We start from the raw sequence: 15,444 nt of genomic DNA, 5'->3' as shown, positions 1-15,444 counted from the left end.
ATGCAAGGCTGGTAGCTTGTGGGATAGGAAGCTTTTGGAGCCCCATCCTATTCTATCCCAGCATGTTGCATTCCTGAGAGCTGCTAACAGATGGCTATGTGGAGAGACAGATGGGACAAAGACATATAGAGACAAAACATGAAAAAAATTCTCTTACAATGCAGCAATATAGTACTAGATGGGACCAGTTGATCAGCTACAGAGTGTTAAAAAATAATAAGTGCTCAAAGTACACTTGATATTTGAACACAATAATAATTAAATTAATTAATAAATGCAACATATCCAAAAGTTGGAGCACAACAAACAAGTCCCTTATCTATCAGCCCTTAGATATCCATTTCACCCCTCACTGACAGCAGCCAGTCCAAAAATATGTGACTCTGACATTATGTCTGCTTGCTTGCTTGTTTGTTTGATTTTATCTGGGCCATATCCTGACCTGAGTAGGCGCGTCATGGCGTGCCGGGCAGCATAGTGCAGTGGAGTGTTGTGCTGGTAGGACTCTCCATATGTAGAGTTGGGATCCAGAGCCTCCTTGAACTGCGGGTTGCTTTCATATAGTTGGCAGGCCAGTATCTCATCCCCATTGATGAGAGCCTTACGGAACTTGGTTGCTGTGTTCCCCATTTCTTCCCCTACTGTAGATTCAAGCTCTGACTGACACAACAGCCTTTTAAGTCGTCTTCAATCTGTTCAAGTCCAATAGGCCAGCATACTGAATGTCCTAAAGAAAAGAAGAAAAACAGGAGTTAAATTCCTTTATGGCTGTGTCCGAGTCCAACAAGGCCTTGCTAACTAAAAAATGGTGACCGAGTCCATCTGTCAAAAAAAAAAAAAAAAACTCAAGCCAATTCTTCAAATAAGCCAAATATATTTTCACCACTGTTTCAAGAAAAGCAGTCCTGCGTTGAGTATAAATCACATCCACTCTCTCTGAATCACAAAGTAAAGCGTTGCATCTCCAAGGTTGCTCAGGCTGCTCTGCCACAAGCCCTTGTGTCAGCATCACCACTGCACTGTAAACCACCTTCCTGTGTTTCTCTTTCTATTTTTTGTTTTGAATAACTAAACATAGTGCCAACAAAGCTCACACAGAGAGGACAAGACTTCCTCTGGCATCACCAGGAGCTTCCGCCTCTCTGTGCCAATGCTGCCCATCCCACTGAGGCCAGGAGTCATTGAGAAGCAATATATCCTCAACTCAAGAACAACATGCAGCGAGTCAGCATTTCACTTCCACCAGAGCACCATATGGTCATCAGTGTTTGGGCAATGTGATGCTTTTATGTATTTTTGGTGAGCTACAGCACAAATCAACAGAACACAACATCATCTCCTTCAGCAATACTTCATGATGCAAAAATTCATTCATACTGAATTCTCACTACTATGCAAATCCTTCTGCACATTAATGCCTTGCTGTAGGCAAGTTATGTAAACAACAGAAGGAAAGAATGCTCCCTGAAAACCTTTCAAGTGTACATACAGAATGCCCACCTCTCCATAGGTTGGCAAATACGACTAAGGCAATGGTAAGTGAGTTTCGACATTCCATTTGCAGGTAAATTGACTATTTTCTGCAGTTTATGTAAACAGAATGAAGACTGTGGATGGATTTGACTCACTGGTCTAATCTTCACACAATATCAGCAATCATAAACTACATAAGTGACCGTGTGTGTGTGTGTGTGTGTGTGTGTGTGTGTGTGTCACAGATAGGAATGAAAAAGGAGGGAATTCCAGGAAATTTTTGGAGCCTTTGGTCATGTTCCAGGAAAAAGTAACAACAAGTAACAGTAAACTTGATACTCAAAAAACATGAATAGCGTAAGACGTTGAAAAAAAAAACTAAACAAACATATACATGCATACATACATGTGGACAGTGAGACTCCTGTGGTGACTTGTTATTTAATGCTACCAAAGCAAAAGGTATACACTCAGTTGCCAGTTTATTAGGTACACCTAGCTCAAACTAATGCAGTCTAATACAAAAGTCCTAGGTGTACCGAATAAACTGCCAACTGAGTCTTAAGTTCCTTTGTCCTTTGCCATAATTTCCCACTGTCATGTTTCAACATTTTGGGAAGATTGGTGAGAAAAATCCTCTATGAAAACATCCATTGTGGAGTGGAGGTAAGTGGAACAGAGAGTAGACCAGAGTGGGATAGGACTCCGACTTCTCCTCACTCTCTGTAACAGACTTTTAATAAGTCAGTTTACATGCATGATTTATAATGTAATCTCCAGTCATCCTTGCAATAGGACTCAAACATTTAAATAACATTAACACATTACACACCACTAACACGTAGGAAAATTATACATCAATTAATCATTTAGACAATGAAGCCAGATGGCACAAGTTTACTTGCCTTGCATCACTAAATCTGTGTCAAGCTTGTGCCAAGTAAGGACAAACACTCATAACACAGAGGGCAAGGCAAACAGACAATGTCCCAACTTGGTGAACACTTATAAACACCTCTTCTTTGTACGGCGTTATATAACCTCATAGTTGGTCACACATACTACTCGATAAGGTTACTCTCCAAATGTATAACTAATTAACCTAACCTATCTGACAATAGGTAACGTAAAGACACTCCTCTATGACAGCGCCAACCAATATCTAACGATAACTATGGCAGCTAAGGATATAAAAATGTAACGTTAACAGTTTGTCTGCGTAGCTTGCTACTTGTCACTAAACTCCTTCATGCAGGCCTTTCCCCATGTTGTGTGGTGTTTACCATTTTCGCTAGCTCAAGCCGACGGCAGCGTGTTGTGTTAATAAAGAGTCCGTGATAACGCTTTGTTACATTTCTAGGTAATGAAAACAATCACCAGCCAACTGACCTTATACTACGTTAGTTGCAAGCCATTCCGTTAGTTGAAAGGGCTAGTGTTAATCAATAAACACAACATTTCTTGCTAGCTGTATGTTATTTAAAACATAAAAACATCATGAAGCTAGCATCTGCGTTGGCTAACGTCAGTGCATACGCTAGCGGGTCAGCTAGCAAGCTAATCGCGCTGCTAGCCAACTTAGCTAGCAGTTGATAAACTCACAGTAAACAATGAGGAACAAGTATCCCGACTTACACAGATGGTACATGTCGCTGTTCTAGACCTGATCTTGTGACTTCACTGACACTCGCTAGCGCAATAAACAGAGGCTTTTCTCGTTAAGTGAGCCGTTTCTTGTTAAGTCAGGCAATCCGTAAATAATGTGTGCTCAGAACAGTGATGTTTCTGTCAACTCTCCGTTGACTTTGCTGGCTGCTAGAAGGGTTGCCAGGTTTCAGCACAACCCCCCCAAAACAGGCGGAGACAGAAATGGCTCATTTTATTCAGAGGCTAAATGATGACATTTTTGTGTGTCCACAGATTTAACAAACTACCAAAACACGCTATAACATTAATTAAGTTTTACATCCTAACATGACAACGTTGCAATATTGTGGACTGATGACATGCAGTGGCCAACTAAGCGCATGCTTTAGTTGTTTTTGTTGTTGTCCAATGGATCCCGGTCTTCCTATTTATTGCAAAGGCTCAGCATCACAATTGTGTACGGTATATTTGTGGTGCATTATGGCAACATTAAGGACATATAAGCCTATCCTATTCAACTTGTGTCAAATGTACAGGTTCCCACTGACAGAAAAGAAATTTAAAAAATCAAAATTAAAAGTTTAAAACTTCAAACTCTTTCACCCACTTTTCGATTGCAGGCTGTTATAGTCTAAAATGGAGATTTAACTCAATGTTCTGTCAGTCTCCATCTCAACTCAACAGGCTACTGTAGTGATTGATTTGGTAGCCGTGTGTACAATGAAATGCCACTAGAGTGCGACAGAGTCCACAGAAACAACCAATGCTTTTAGATAGAAATGAAATTGTGCTTTTTATCCCTTGAACAGTCCAGTCTTAATATATCTTGCATTTGTTAAAAAAAAAAGAACAAAATGTCAGTATAAAAGGTGGGTCAGCTGAATTTAAGTGGCTTTACCCTCCGTCACACTCCTGTGCATGCTGTGGTTCATATGTGCAATAAACCAATCAAAATGTATAAAAGTATAAAATGTATATCAAACATAACCTTGTGAGTAATTATCTTCTTACAATCTTGTATGTTGTATGCTATATTTAATCAGGGACGAAGGTGTCTTAACTTGAAATAACCACTCAGGTACTCAATAGAACACATATACCTTTTATTATCAAATATCTGAACATTGCAATGAAGGTATATACAGCATATTATCCTCACATTTATGAGTGCACAAATTTCATATCAACAGGCCTTCAATAAATAATCTATAAACACATAACCTCAGTGTAAAGGCAGTGTACAATAATGTATGCACAATGAAAACATACATAACACTGTTTTAAAAATTGGGGAAATGTAAACAAATGCTTTGGCACTTTCAAAATTCCATATACAGAGTTACATAAATGGGGTGCTCCGAAAATATATAGTCCAGGAGAACAGATGGACTATAGATAGAATAGATGGAATAAGCCAACCTCTCAGGATGCTGATGCTTATTGTGCCACGCATGGCCCTTGACACATCATGTTAATGTCTCCTTGATATTTCCTGTGTCACCACAACAGGAGAATAAAAACATTTATCACCACCAAGACAAATTCTGGGTGTGCACATAATATAAGAGCTAAATAATATTTCTTTTTCATGGTGGCAGATGAAGAACAATCAAAATGAGAAACAAAATATTTCAGAGACAAAACATTCAAGGGTTTGTGTAAAAGGAATAGTAACCTGCCATGCCTTTGGATGAGGGAGCTTCTTTGCTGTACGAGCTACTGTTGCCGGTAGCAGAGACCAAGTCCTCACATTTGATGTCAGAGGGTGAGTCCTCTGTGCTAGGACCATTAAGAGACAAACGCCTTCGTTTGCAGGCCATGGAATACGAATCAGCCTTGTCTAGGGACAGAGCTGATGGCTGCGTCTCTGTCCAGGAGGAGATCAGGCCTCCACTGCTGTTAACCTCCTCATCTATCTGTGGTTTAACTTTGTTTGAGTCTTCTGGGAAACCAACAGTAGGACTGGGCCTGGGAGACCATGGCAGGCTGGTAGTTACCTTTCTCTGGTATGGTGCTCTGGACCCCCACCCTGCAGACATGGTGGTGAAAGGAGAGTCTGGGTAGTAGCTGAGAGCGTGGGATGTTTGCATGGACAGGGATTTAATACCATAAGGAAGCAGGGAACTAGAGTATTCCCCTTCATAGGGTGTCAGATCTAGCTTGTTGCTGGTGCTACTGCCGTTTCCCCCTTGCTGCACGGAGGTGACAAACCACCTCTGTGAAGCTCCGTCTTCTGCCTGAGGTGAGAGGAGGCTGTTAGTCTGTGGCACGGCTCTCTCGCTGTTGTAGAAGCGATTCTGGGGAAGGTTGTTGACAAATTGATCCTGGAAGAGGGGCTGCATGGTGTAGCGGGTGCCGGGGACAATCTGGTGGGCACGGGGCGAGTCGGTTGGTGATGGGGTCAGGCGGTCATTCTCTGTAGCTGTGTACATTCTAAAAAAATACATGTACTTATGAACTTGAGGTCAAGGAAGGGCACTGTGTGTGTGCAAAAAAAACCCTCAGGTGTGAAAATTTCTTTCAAAATGAGTTGGTGTACACATATGAAAACACAGTACAAGTATAATTTGACGTATTCCTGTGTTGTCAAAATGTGATATTTATACTCATTTTATAACTGGTGAGCAATGCATGACAATGAAGTAAAATACTTACGAATCATAATTATCTCTGAATCCTTTGGCAAAAGGGTTGTGATCAATTTTCAGCTGTGTAATCTAAAACCAAGCAAAATGGAAGAATAAGAAGCATATTGATATGTGAAGATAAAGAGAGAACAAGTGTAAAGAAGCATCATGCATGTTATGTGTCTATTAAACACTTGCATGTCACACTATACAAGTTAATAGCAAATAGCTGATTAATATAAAAAAAATGCTATTCATGTCCATTAAATGAGTTTCAATGAATTGAAATGACAAATGGATCAATACAAGATGTAACACACAATTTATACTTAGAAAGCAGGGTTATTGCTCTGAGTATATACTAATAGCAGCCTATATCTCAAAAACCATATCATGGCATAGAAGAGAAGGGATTATTTTATGCTTACATCAGTGTTCTGATAGGCAGTGACAGCTATGAATTGGGTCTCTGGAAAGGTGAAGCTTTGACTCTTAACGTCACTGTTAATGTCCTCCACCCCATCCTCCGTCACTTCCACGATGTGCAGCCTAGGCTGGTACTTATGCAGCGATTGCAGGACAATCATCTGCATATGAACATGGTAAAAAAAAAATCCATTAAATCATCCGTTCATTTTTAAAAGTAAGCACAAATTTATATATATTTTTTAGTTTTCTAAACACGCAGAATTTGTGCACAAAGGTTATGTTTGCATAAGTGGTTTGGCCTTATGGCGCAAAATTTATTCCGCCTACGGCCATAGTGTTAGTTTAAGGATAGTGCAATTAATTTCATTTGATTAAAGAATTCGTTTGCACAACTTCTGTTTATAGCAGAAACGTCATGTGAGCGCTGCATATAAAACCCTGCAAATTAATTTAATTAATTTAATAAAAATGACTCCCAATTGTGCTGGTGATTTACGTATATCTATTAATGGTGCGCTTTAATCTTGTCTGTTATGGAGTATTTATCAGGGTTACCCATTAGCAAAAATCTAAGATATTTTACTGTAAATTAAAAATACATAGGGGTGCTGAAAACAACCAATTAATCACAGTTCAATGCAACAAAAATTATGTTGAAAGTTTAATACAATATATTTAAATCTGAGGGTTAAATGTTTATTACTTATTAGTTTGGCTTACCTGTGAAGTACTGTGACTGGTTCCTTTGTTGTTGGTAAGTTTTAGTTTGCTGAAGGAGATTTCCTGTCTCATCCAATGGGCCCCGGTGTTTGGAGACTCTGGATGGACGTAGACTTTGTTCCCTGAAATAAAGAAATACATTTTCCAACATCAAACTCCAGTAGCCAAGCCCAAGGCCATTTAGTAGGCTATTCGTTGAAAAAAAAGGGCTTCAGATTGCACACCTATATTTCATAAGGTAGCCTATACGCATAAAAATAAGCCTTATTTTGTATCGCATTATCTTATTCATATAGAAAATCTGCCAATTAGATAATGTTGCTATTTTCCCATTTCACTTTTTTTCCAGTTTCTTTAGTTGAGGGGTGAATGATTCAATTTAAAACACTGAACAAAATGAAATGTTAAATATCGATCTGGTTCAGTACCTTGGCTACTGTTGTCCGCCTTCCCACAGGTTACCCACTTGCCACCTTGGAATCTCCAGTGGTTAGGGTCCGCCAGCACCACCTCCACAAACACATTGTAGTGCGCTGTCATGTTGAGACCAGCTATGTTAAAACTGAGGAACGGGAACATCCGTCTGCAAGCACAAAACCAAACTCTAATAAATAATACACGCATTGGAATACAAACACGATTTTACTATAGAACAGTGAAAGTCAGATTTTTCTTTGAGCAAATAAAAATCATTCATGTGAACTGAGGCAAGTTTACTTACTTCCCATGAAAATCACAATAATTGTGTGAAAGTAAATTATATCCTATTGTTGTATTTTCCTGCCATCTCACCTGCCCTGCTTGGTGATGATCATCTCGGTCTGATGCCGGTGGAACTTGAGCCACAGCGGCCGGTTGCAGAGGTAGACCTGGGCCCTCATCCCCGGGCCGGCGGTGGGCAGAGTAATGTTGCTGAGAGCCGACCCAGAGCCAGTGTAGGGCGGGTAGATGCAGCCAGGGCTCTGCCCGAGCTGGTAAGCCGAGCTGAAGTGAGTGCGGCCGGCGGTGGAGGGGGGAAATCCCGCGGGGGGCAACACGGAGCCCAGGTGGAGAGATGAGGGGTACCTGCCAGCGCCGGACGGGGTGTAAACCGTCCCACTGGGGGTATAAGGGATAAAAGAGCAGGGATTCGGTGTTTCTGGGCTCTGTTTAGAAACTATGGGAGGGATGTAGTAGCGGTCAGCACCCATCCCGTGCTCTGTGTACCTGCTGCCAGCAGCCGGACCGTCCCCATCCACAGCCGGAGACTTGCACCTCTCATCCGCTGCTTCCTTCGTAGAAGTGAAGGTGCTGCTCTCTCCCTCACCGCCGAGCATGACTGCTTTTGTCGTCGTTACTCAGCGTTGATACAGAGGTTGATTGCTTTCTTTGATCCCAGTTGAGACTGTTGTTTCCTGGAAGTCCCCCCCCCTTTCAGGAATCACTAAAACAGTTTTAATGCCAGTTGTAGGTGTTCTGATAAAAACTTCTTTCTTTCTTTCTTCCCTCATCCACTGAAATCTGAAATGAGAGAGGAACAGATTGTGGTTAGCAGCCCAGGCTACACAGCATAAACATATACATATACAGTCATTGGGCTACGTGAGTCACCAACAAAGGCCTAAAACAAGTGTCAAGATTGCATCTTGTGCATAAACGAAAATATAATGAGATAGTAATGCATGGCCGTCATATCAAAGTCGAAAATCTTGTGTGCGCATCAGGGTGTGGCAGTGCCATCAAACTTGAACTGTTGAGTTCAGTCACTGAAGTCTTTTAACAATTTTGTGGCTTTACTGTAACTTCACAACAAGTCATCTTTGGCATAGGTGTTCTCTCTTTCTCTTTTAATTATTCTCTCTGTTTTAAAATCACGATTAGGGGAATGTTGTTCCCTTAAATTCAGCTTAATGAAAATAATGGCTTATTTTTTTTAGAATTAGAAATTCACAAAGAGAGGCTAAACATGTGATTTAGGTCAACAGTTATATATATAATATAACCATGACGAATTTGTAATGAATGCAGCTGACCTGAGTCGGTCAGTAGCTCTCTGGTCAACGATCAAACATAGATTAGGTGAACTGGTGACAGTCCAAAAATTAGTTAATTTTGGATAATATTGGAGGGGAACCGGCTCGAGGTAAGAGCCAATTTCTTGTAAATCATATGACAAACTTTAAATAAAGCACATATTTTTGGGGGTAGTTTTGTGGTGTAAAACTGAAGTGAAAGCTCGCCCACGATTCTTGAAGTTCGTGGCATATTTTGAGAGTCTGAGAGTAAACCCCTCGTTCGGTAAAAACAAATTGTGATATTTTTGATTTTCATATTTTATAAGGAGATGACCCCACGTCTTAACAAAAAACAAAACAAAGACCAAAATGTTGTAAAGTTAGCAATGCGTTTATCTTATGATAAACATTTCTTTGTGAAAAAAAGGAACAAATTTACTACTTTATAAGTAATAGATTGGGCGCTGTTAATCCAATAGGCCCATTATTATTCAGAGTTAATGAATTTGCATTCATTCAGTTCTGATGCGGCTCTGTGTCCCAACGGGATACCCGACGTGAAAAAGGGAAATAGCCAATTATTTTTCCATTTGAAGAAACCTGTGATGTTTCTTGGATCAGACAGTCCGATGTGAGAAACGACAACCAACAATATAGAATTAATAATAAAGTACTACAAATAAATATGTGTATAGACAAATAAAATGATTTCGCGTTGCTTAATTCCCTGTAAATAATTAAAAAAGGCAAAATTATTTTTGTTGTATTTTGGGGCGAGTACTGTTTTAATTCCTCGCAACAAATGTCTCATTTAACATTGTAATAAGGCATTAAAAGGTAGCCTATATATCCCATGTTAAAAAAAAAAGTATTTGAAAAATAGAAACTTACCCAGCGAGTCTCCCTCCTGTCTCCGTTTGCAAATCAAGTTTAAGACACAAGAAAATTATTTTAACTAGGCCTAAATTAAAATCTTAGGCAACATCAACGCGCGAAATGAGCTGCGAAGCTGAGCCCATACCGGTACATGACATCATGTTGTGTTTGGGGTTGAGGAGGGAGCATGAAATAAAGCCTGAGCCATGTGGAGGCGGACTGATCAGAGTGTAGAGGCGCACTCCCGCTTTCACAGCTGCTCTCTTCTTGTGGCCATGACGCACAGATAGCAGCCTATTATCAGGTTCTCCTCTGATCTCCAGGGGAGGGGCAGGGGATCCTCAGCATCACAGCCAAGGTGTGTAAGAGCGAGGCTGCTTCCCAATTCATCCATGAATTGTTTCCATCTCATCATCCTCACAAAGACATCACCAGGATAACATTCCCACCAGGGTTTAGAGCATGTCTGTGGGGGTCAATATATTGTGCTTTATATTGTTATATAATCTGGGTTATTGTCATTTCCTTGTGATGTCTGATGTCTACAAATCACAACCCCTCCTGTTTGAACAGAAAGAGAAAAGCACATTCATGTTCAGATTTCTGAAAGGTGGTGGCAATCTGGCCTCAAGATTAAAGTCTACTTTTAAACATCTTCAGCACATTGACAAAATTAGCCTCAACAATGCATAATATTACTGATATAAAAGTCGCAGCTAATTTCAAGTAGTAACTCTGAGAGATGGAGACTCAGCCATTATGCTGCTTTACCTACAATGACATGTTGTACAAAATGTGGCAGACTGTGAAATAAGGACCTGGAAAGTAAATGTGAACCTCACTGACAATAAGTCATAAAGTATACAAATAATAAACACAATTCTTTAATTTTCATGGCTGTTTTGCTACAATAGCTGCACAGATGGAACCTGTCATGGCTGAAACTCAGCTGTATCACTGTCTTTGTAGTAGTGGTTAAAGACTGGTACAGATATACGATCAATACGATCTCCCATATCAGTGCTAATATTGCACAATAAGAGTGAGGAGGCCCAACTAGGAGAGCAGCCAAGGCATGTGAAGGGATTGTTATGGGTTACATTGCTACTCTGTGAGTTTGCCATAATTGGGCCAAAAGGAGCAAACTCTCTATGAAGAAACAAATGTGTGTTCCTGTGTTTATCGTCAGCGACACTGAGAAACAAAGGGCATTTTATTTTAAATATCTGTATGAGTAGATCAACAAGTTAACACTGGAACTCACACACTGTCTTATGTGGTTCACCCCAATAAAAAGGTACAATGCTGATGAGGAATGTTGCCCATTTGTTCCCCCAATATATATGTAAGTTTGTCACAAATTCACCGACCATTTTGGCTCTCAGAGGGACTCGTATCAGACTGTTTCCTCCTTGATTCTTTCTACTTCTTCAGTTCAAAGGAAACCAAAGTCAGACTTTAAATTATGCTGCATCACCATGTTAATGGGGCACCTTTTAACAGCTTAAAGGCCGGCTCTTCTCTCAAGACCAGACGATGCTCTGCTGCTGCTGCTTGCTTGAAGAAAACTTTACATGATAAAGACAGTGAGTGGATTAATGAAGCGGGTCGCCACCTCTGAAATAAACAGACTGCACATCAAACAAGACAAATCAACAATTTGGGTAAACTATTTGAACAGCAAACAGTCTCAAGCTAATACACCTCTGCTGATTGAACTGATAAACTGATTGAGTTGTTTGATTATTTCCAAGTCATGAATATAAAGTAAGAATTCACAGATCTCTGTGTGCACATGCAGTTTTGGTAGTCCTAAATTTACTTTGAACTAGAAGTATTTCCCCCTGCTTGCCTGTCTCCCCTTTGTAGACTAAATTACATCTTCTGTCCTGTTATTTTTGTATCAGTAAGTCTAGTTGATACTGTAAATAAATGTATTATATATAGGTCACTGTAGTAAAATGCTCTCAAGTATCAATTTGTATTGGACTGAAATCCAAGCACATTAAATTTTTTCTCATCCTCTAGCTTTCTCTTTCTTTATTTATCATACTATTCATCTGACACACAAACACATACGGTCATGTGCTTTGATGGTAAAACCAATGAGTCAGAAGTGAGAATGCGTGGAGTCTCAAAACGTTTCTATTGCAGTTTCTAGATTCTATTTTGTCCCACCAGTGCAAGGGCCGACACACTCATTGAGCACTGTAAAAAGTTTTTGCTGCATTCACCCTCCTTCAGAAATATCTTCAAGTCCCCCCTTCTAGTTAAAAATGTGTTTGGCTACTTCACCTGGATGTTTGAGCGTCACTGTGCAGAATGATGTGTGTGCAGAGTTTGACACTAGAAGGCTGTTTTCACATTCATCTGCTGAAGGGGGGAAAGTTTCTCTTTGCTCACCTTAAATCTCAGTTTAACACGTGTACATACAAGCAGGATCTTGTGACATCATATGTTTGGAGCCAATCGTGGTCCAATATACAACTTTACACAATTGTGAAACTTGTACCCTCCAGTGCACATACACTGAGAATAGATTTTTGCTCAAGTAGGAGATGTGTTGTGTCTAGTAGTTTTACTTTTGAAATAAACAATATTTGCATATTCATAGATTCTGGATCTTTTAGTCAGGAAGACTGAGTAGATGTAATTAAACATGATTTTTTAAGAAGGTAATTGAACATTTTTGTGAAAAAAAAAACAACTCAGTCACAAATTATTATTCAAAGCAGAGCATTTTATATGTCTTAAAACATATCTGGAGGGGGTCTTAAAAATGAACTTTCCAGTATTTGGCTTCTATGCATTCTACCCCGCTCTTCAGTTTAAACACGTGCAGGCAAAGACCTGTTGCTTATTTACTATAGCGCTTTGCTTTGTGATGACGAAAACATAGAATTTCTAGCTTAAATCAGCTTATCTCATGACCAAAAACAAACTATACGTCACATAACGCTGTTTTGTTATCATGTGTTTATTAGGCAGCCTGTCTGTATAATGGCCTCACTCCTTTCTCTGTCACGCTCGATGAGCAGCTTCCCCTAGCTGTGCCTGCTTTTTGACACGTCTAAAGGGCTGTTTCTGACATCTTGCCATCTTGCCGGCCACCCCTCCCGCAGTGCTCATGCCAGGCAGGAGGAAAAAGCTGGTGACCTGGCCATCGCCGCCCTGCCCTAGGCCACTGCCACCCTGCTGGCAGCAGAAGGTCTGTTGGTCTGAAGCCATACCAGGAACTCTGCCCGCCGCAGCTTGTGATGTCACGACAGACACGCTCTCAGACGAGAGTTCTGATTGGACCTGAGGGTTTGCCTTTCTCACTTCCTGGGAAATGCCCTCTCAACAACTTACAGACATACAAACCTAATTAATTACCACTTTAATTGAATGTGATCTCAGCTTTCTGCCTTCCTAGCTGATCAGCTGCCTTCACAGATCATGCAGGAAACCAGAAATATGTTCCCCCTCTTTTGTGATGTAATATGAACACTTGTAAATACAATTTTTACAGCTCATCTTTTACTCCCTTTTGTTAATTAGTTACCAATGCATAAAGAACTTCATTTGTGCAAAGTTTTTCTTGTCAGATCAAAACTAAACTTTAATGCTCAGATACACTTGAAGAGTTTGGCATTTGAAGACTATAAAAATCTGTTTTTGTTACTCTAGACTTTTATGAAATACATATATGAACAGTTAATTTGCAAAAACAGATAAACACCTTCTTAATCAAAACAACGCAACACCATGCAGTTTGATGGTGAAAACATGATTTAGGAAAATTAATAAGATATCTGTTTTTACAAATGAACTCTTCATATGTATATATATATATATATATATAAAGCAAAAATGGAAACAGAAATGTACATATTATTAGAACACTTTCATAAGTAACTGATATAACAAACAAATACCACTGGGATACTTATTCCACAAACTAATAGTCACCAATGAGAGTTTTTACAGCAGGGCTTCAAATGGCAGAAGGCGCAGGCCTCTAGTGACCCACTTTGTCATCCCCCCCCCCACGCTTACATTTATGGTTTGGTCCTACATCCTGTTAAGAGTAGCAGCAGGAGCGGACCATCACATTTGGTGCTCAGCGTGGGGGCGGTTGGTGAGCTGTCATGTTCCAGCTATCCCATGGAGATACACTTCTGCCTCTCTGCGAAGATTTGGTGTTTTCTCATTTGCATTTGCTAATGAGATCCTGTTTGCATGACTTTATACTGGAAGGCTATCTCTCTGAATATCTCTTTACAAATACAGGAAGGGGATGAAGTCCTCTTTATTTAACCTTTATTAACCAATTAGTCATTGAGATAACGGATGTGTTTTTCAGGAGAGATCTGGTCAAGATAGCAGCATTATGGTAATGTAATGTTGCAGACAAATATAATGACACATTCAAAAAAACATCTTGTTAGTTACAGTAGAATTGTTGGTATTTGAGAGTGAGTAATTTGATGTAACACAGGAGCCACATTGGCACTCTGAGCTATCATCTACATTGTGAGTCACTAGTGGAGCAACAGTTGCAACAACTTCAAAGTGATACTGTAAAAGCTCTTATGCTGGCATTCAACAAAGGCAAAGGACAGGTTTATGCCATCATGTGGTCCTAACCTAGTCCAGTCTTTGAAATTTGTTCAAACCAAAAGTACACTTCTTATTTTTTGTTTTTTACTGCCTGTCTTTGCTACAAGAGAGCACACTATTTCACTGATGATCAAGTGTCTAAGCATGCCCTCGCCAGTTCACCCTGATCGCAACTTCACACAAGAGATTCATCCTCCTAGAAGCTGTCCTCAGCCAAGACCCATTAGTCCCAAAATCACTTATCTGAAGGGAAGTTCTAGAAGTCTCAGGCCAGTGCCAATAAGGGCCCTGATTAGAGTACTTCTTCGTTATCACCCAATCTGTACTGTTAAGAATTCCTGCCCACCAATCTGCCAGTGTCAGCAGCCCCCAAAAACACAATTCCATCTCAGGTCACAGTAATAAGCTATTGCCTTGATAAAACCACTCTGATCCTCAGAGACAGTGATACATTTAAGGCCATATGGTGACAAGTGATATGGACACACCCTGAAAAAGCTTTTAACATGTACTGAAGTTAAGTTACAAAGCAAAATGGAGAATGGGAATTCTAATGACCTCTAATGCTGGCTTTGCTTCATTTGCATGGGGCTGCCAAGTGGTTAAATTTACCAACTTCCAACCAGACAACTCAAACTGGCAAATAGCCTCCCTGCTAAAGTGCTGCTGCGCAAGCCATCACATACTTACCACTGCAAGGCAGTTTTTTCTCTAGCTGACCTCTGACCTCCCAGTGAAAGAGGGTAATAACTTGTTATTAAGACAATATTGTATGTAGTAGGTCAACTGTTTCCCCTCTCCCAGCCTTGTCATAATCTTTATAAATATACACAAGATTTAATGAGAACACATTGTTTGTGTCTCCATCACTGTAATGTACCAATTCTTTCATTACACTTGGTTCTGAATATGCCTTTTATCACACAGAGCATTCATAGAGACTGAATAGATCTACAGTATATATTGACCCAGCAATAAAAAGCATCAATACAGTACAATAACCCAGCAATAGCAAAAGAACATATACATTCTATGTATTGTTTAGAAGAGTGTCCCTCTCTCCAGTGGAGTGGAAA

At 40.0% G+C, this 15,444-nt stretch overlaps 2 protein-coding genes across 3 annotated transcripts in view; both read right to left on the bottom strand.

The window, feature by feature from the left end:
- Positions 1-3,318, bottom strand: part of LOC122881219 (ankyrin repeat and IBR domain-containing protein 1-like) — a 36,725-nt gene extending 33,407 nt beyond the window's left edge. Inside the window, exons 1-2 of one of the 2 annotated variants that reach the window (XM_044207093.1) lie at positions 3,109-3,318; positions 443-727 (exon numbers count right to left, since the gene is read on the bottom strand). In XM_044207093.1, coding sequence (XP_044063028.1) covers positions 443-630 — 188 coding nt within the window. In that variant the 5' untranslated portion in view covers positions 631-727; positions 3,109-3,318. Of the gene's footprint in view, positions 1-442; positions 728-2,862; positions 2,993-3,108 lie in introns of those variants that run through there. The other variant, XM_044207094.1, reaches the window with a different exon arrangement.
- Positions 3,319-4,208: 890 nt separating this feature from the next.
- On the bottom strand, positions 4,209-10,101 carry eomesb (eomesodermin homolog b). The gene is made up of 7 exons (XM_044207052.1): positions 9,782-10,101; positions 7,689-8,396; positions 7,325-7,479; positions 6,897-7,018; positions 6,176-6,334; positions 5,776-5,837; positions 4,209-5,553 (listed from the first exon to the last, which is right to left on the bottom strand). Exons 2-7 carry the CDS (start codon positions 8,210-8,212, stop codon positions 4,767-4,769), a joined length of 1,809 nt encoding a protein of 602 aa, XP_044062987.1. The 5' UTR covers positions 8,213-8,396; positions 9,782-10,101; the 3' UTR covers positions 4,209-4,766.
- Positions 10,102-15,444: the final 5,343 nt, after the last annotated feature.

The sequence above is a fragment of the Siniperca chuatsi genome, linkage group LG9, assembly GCF_020085105.1.
Source record: "Siniperca chuatsi isolate FFG_IHB_CAS linkage group LG9, ASM2008510v1, whole genome shotgun sequence".
NCBI classification, from domain to species: domain Eukaryota; kingdom Metazoa; phylum Chordata; class Actinopteri; order Centrarchiformes; family Sinipercidae; genus Siniperca; species Siniperca chuatsi.
The sequence above is the reverse complement of the archived record's forward strand: the minus strand, read 5'-3'. Positions and strand labels throughout refer to the sequence as shown.